Here is a 4,329-nt window from a genome sequence, read left to right as displayed (position 1 = left end):
ATTGTCCTTTCAAAATTATAAAAGCCAATTTACAAAAAAAAAAAAGGTACAGTGACATCATTTGAAAGGGGAAAAAACACCTAACATGGCTGTATCATGTAAGACAGCATTAATTACAGAAGAAGGAAATTGGCTCCTTTCTTCCCTAGGAAAAAGGAAGTCAAGTACATAAAGAAATAAAGTGGACTTGACTCCTGGTTGATGCATACACACACATATATATCTAAGTACAGGCACATATGTACAACATATTTCAGTAATCCTCAAAAAAAAAATCAGTGAAGCACCTTAAATGCATGTGATTTTTAATGGATTTCAGCACATTTCCACTCAGGACATAGAGGGGGAAATGTATATATTTTAAAAACTGCCCTGAGTTCTCTAGGAAAAACAAATAAATATCCAGCCTAATCACAAACAGGTCTTTAAAAAAAAATCAGTGAATTCTGCTACCGAGTACAATGGATGATTCACAAAACAGGTATCTGCAACAATGTCAAGGTGCAGGTGGTACCCAAAAAATTTAGGTGAATTGTGCAATCAAGATCCAAATGCTCCCAGAATCTAGATGAATTCAAGGTGAACTATGACAGAAGGTATTAATGCACTAAGGACTGTCTTCAAAAACTGATGCTTAGTGTGGAAAAATATGGCTTTTTTTTTTAAATAAAGCTCATTTAAAAAAAATCTTCACAGAAATCTTTCTAAACCTCACGTGTTTAAGGTCACCTATTGGGATGAAATAATTGGATGCATTTGGGATTTCAAATCCCGTAGTTATCAAATATTCAAGGAGGCCTCCTGAGCGTTTTTATGTATAGGAAAATGAGGCAAATTTTAGTAAAAAAAAAAAATGAAGCAACTTCCTGTTTTTTTTTCTCCAACTCACTGCAGTTTTTACCCTCTCGAAACCTAGACCCAAGTTAAGTGTGTTTAAGTTGTAGCTTCGGGAAGTTCATTAGAAGCAAGTGAAGAAGAGATTTCAAAAGGAATAACTAACACCACTTTTCCTACACTTTGGGGTGCCCACCATTCGACTCAGGTCAGCGGAGTAAGAATTAAATAGAAGACAAAGAAAGAGAGTGGGTGGGGTAAGCTTAGAGTGCTCGCCACTCTAGAGGTATGGAAGCTGAGTCACAGAAAGCCCATACATTCCGCTTTCCGCAGAGTGTTAGTGAGGCCGGCAGAAATTGTAACACCTTCTGGGTTTTTCTGGATTTCTGCCTAAAGACAATGCCAATTTTCAAAGTGAAGGAATGCATGTCATGTCCCAGGTACTACAGACCGCTAGACAACATACATCTGGGAAGTGGGGAATCACATTTCCAAATAAATGCACCTTTAAGTAGAGAGATAGATTGGGTCTAGGCAGCATATAAAAAAAAAGGATGCTTAATTCGATTCCTTTTCAAACGCTCTCGGTCTTCCAGTATTTTTTTTTTTTAAATATGTTCTGTGTGTCTATCTGGGTGTCTGTGTGGGTGTGTTTTGGGTTTTTTTTTTCCTTCTCCTTTTTCCAAAGCTGAGCTATTCCAATCTAGAGAAAGCAAAGTGATGCGAGCAGAGAACGAGTTAAATCAGCTTGACTATGACATCAGCCTCATTTGCATAGGAAGGAAGATATAGCTGCTCTGCAGCGCTCCTCATGCTACAGTTCAGAGCTGCTACCTCGGAGATCTGACTTAACTGGTGCGCCCCGCCCATCACTGGTAAGGATCCCGTTTCTATTTCTCCCCTTCTCCCTGCCCCAGCCTTGTTTAAGCACCTCTAGATTAAAAAAGCATGTTTTTTGGTGGTTGTTGTTGGGGGAAAGAAAGAGGAATAAAAAGCCCCAATTAAGACGTTTGGAGGCGTCAGTCAGCTTTTGGGATTTGGAAGAGCCCCTCTGGAGATTCCCAAATCCTTTCAGCTGCTCGCTTAAAATTTAGAATTTCGAGCGCGTTTTACCCGTGCGAGAGCGAGCTTAAAATTGGCCCCTATTGACAGCTGCTGCTAGGGTGGCTTCGACCCTACCTGGCTTCCTTTGTTCCGGTTACACCGAAATCTGTGGCTTGTGCTCCCCTTGGAATGCGTAGCCTCCTCTTCTATTATATTTCTGGGCTGCGCTCTTAATTGTTTCGGGGCGATTAGAGCTCATGAGGTGTGGAAAGCCACCCCCAGATCCATGCTTTATTTTATTAATGTTAAGATCTTGCAAAATTGGGCGAGAAAAGGGAAGGCAGCCTTGCTAATTTCCAAAGTGGCGGAGGCTGTGAAGGTTTTGGGCGGTGGCGGGAGTAGGGGGAGGGAGGGAGGGAAAACGCTTCCCGGGTCTTTAAAATTCGGGCTATGTTGTGTCTTTTCTGACTGCATTGTTGAGCAAGAGAAAGCGGGGAGGAGGAGGAGGAGGTAGTGAACAGTTAAGGGCGGTGGTTTGAGCTTCCTCTGACTGCAGCTCTTTGTGAGGGGGGGAGGGAGGGAAGAATGCAGGACTCCTTCCAAATCTTAATCGAGATTGCTAACGGGGTGGAAGCATTTCTCCTGCCCTACGGCATTTGGATTTTTTTTTAATTTTATTTAAAATAATTTTTATTTCTGATGGTGTGGAGAGTTCTTCTACGCATTGTTCTTAACAAATGCTTCTCAAGTCTTGGATGGTTTTAATACAATTTCTGTTAATGCAATTAACCAAACTACTTGATTGTGTTCTTCTAATGTGATTTGAACCTCCCTTATTTGAAGGAAGTGCCCTTGACAACCACCCCCCTTTTTCCAACTTTTAAATAATAGGGGCTGGCTTCTTTAGCCTCCTAAGGAAAGAGGAAGATACTCAATTGCACAGAATAAAAGAGGAAGGAGGAGGGGGGAGGGAGGTGGTTTTGCTGCTGGCTTGGAGCCTCTGCGGAAGAACTCGGAGAGTGGGTGGGTGGTGCATTTTTCACCAAAAGCTGTTTTCCTTTGTATGCAGCTTAATTTGCAAAAATGTCTGACAAACCAGATATGGCTGAGATTCAGAAATTCGATAAGTCTAAATTGAAGAAGACAGAAACACAAGAGAAAAACCCACTGCCTTCAAAAGAAAGTAAGCTGCCTTTTTCCCCTCTCCCAACCCCCACTCCCACTCCCAATTCCCCAAGCACAGATCTTGCAACTGGGAGAAAAGGCTTAGGCGGGAGGGGCTGTGGCTGCTGGGAGGGGCTGTGGCTGGCTGGGTGGATGGATGGATGGAGAGGGGGAGGGGCTGAAGGAGGAGGGAGAAGAATGAAAGGCTGGGGGGAAAGCTTTGGAAGGAATGAAGGCAGGAAACATTTTCTTACTTGAAAATGAGACATTAAATAAAAAGCATTAAAACAATGAAATTGCTTGAGATTTTCTTAGGGGGTTTGAATGGAATGTAGCCACCTTTTAAAGGATTTTGATTATTTAGAAGGATCTTAAATGGGGGGGAGACCCATATTCATCAGGTCTCGACCTGTTTTCTCTAACCCTGGACTCCTAATGATTATATCTCTCTGTGTTTGTGTGTCTTTGCATTTTTTGTATTTTTCTTTTTTAGCAATTGAACAGGAGAAGCAAGCGGGTGAATCGTAATGAAATCTGCCCTGCCAATATGCACTGTACATTCCACAAGCATTGCCTTCTTAATTTTACTTCTTTTAGCTGTTTAACTTTGTAAGATGCAAAGAGGTTGGATAAAGTTTAAATGACTGTGCTGCCCCTTTCAACATCAAAAGAATAAAGAACTACTGACATTGAATTGAATGAAGGCTTAGCCGGCTGCCTCTTTCCATCTGCCTGTCCTGGCTAGTTTGGGTCCTGGTGGCATTAAAAATTTTTTTTTTAAGAGCTTGCATGTTGGTGAAAAGAAGAACCCGGGTGGGACTACAGTAAATCTAGTTAACAGTAAAATGCAGAGCTGTACCAAGGTCCTGGCAAGCTAGCTGTAAAATGCAGTTAAATCAGAGTGCCATTTTTGTTTTTTGTTCAAATGATTTTAATTATTGGAATGCACAATTTTTTTAATATGCAAATAAAAAGTTTTAAAACCTGGCTGGTATTGCTGTGTTATCTTTGGAAGATCAGTGTTACCGGAAGAAAACTTGAATGCTTGTTATTAACTCAAGAATGGCAGGGGTTCATTTGAAAAAAAAAAGCAATAAATGCCAAAAAAAAGAATTTTATGATTTTTCTGTGTTGGGTAAATCCTACCGCAGGATAAGAATTTACATCCCGGATTATGTAAAACATCTGTATATATGACTAGCATTCTGTATTAGTTCTCCATGACCTTGTTTTCTTAAGATACACTTTATTAGAATTTGCCTTATTTACCTGTAATCGGGATATCTC

At 40.8% G+C, this 4,329-nt stretch overlaps 1 protein-coding gene across 1 annotated transcript; it reads left to right on the top strand.

The window, feature by feature from the left end:
* The first annotated feature begins 1,593 nt into the window (after nucleotides 1-1,593).
* On the top strand, nucleotides 1,594-4,029 carry LOC138142059 (thymosin beta-4). The gene is made up of 3 exons (XM_069062975.1): nucleotides 1,594-1,709; nucleotides 2,948-3,061; nucleotides 3,536-4,029. The coding sequence occupies exons 2-3, from the start codon at nucleotides 2,962-2,964 to the stop codon at nucleotides 3,568-3,570; spliced, it is 135 nt and encodes a 44-aa protein (XP_068919076.1). The 5' UTR covers nucleotides 1,594-1,709; nucleotides 2,948-2,961; the 3' UTR covers nucleotides 3,571-4,029.
* Nucleotides 4,030-4,329: the final 300 nt, after the last annotated feature.

This window comes from Petaurus breviceps, unplaced genomic scaffold (assembly GCF_028583685.1).
Source record: "Petaurus breviceps papuanus isolate PSGF00001 unplaced genomic scaffold, PetGlider_PUasm1.0 90515, whole genome shotgun sequence".
NCBI classification, from domain to species: domain Eukaryota; kingdom Metazoa; phylum Chordata; class Mammalia; order Diprotodontia; family Petauridae; genus Petaurus; species Petaurus breviceps.
The sequence above is the reverse complement of the archived record's forward strand: the minus strand, read 5'-3'. Positions and strand labels throughout refer to the sequence as shown.

Excerpts from the sequence above, each read along its gene's own strand:
- LOC138142059 (XM_069062975.1), top strand. The coding sequence starts at position 2,962 with ATGTCTGACAAACCAGATATGGCTGAGATTCAGAAATTCGATAAGTCT. Across the intron at positions 3,062-3,535 it reads CCCACTGCCTTCAAAAGAAA|CAATTGAACAGGAGAAGCAA; the intron begins GTAAGCTGCCTT and ends TTTCTTTTTTAG.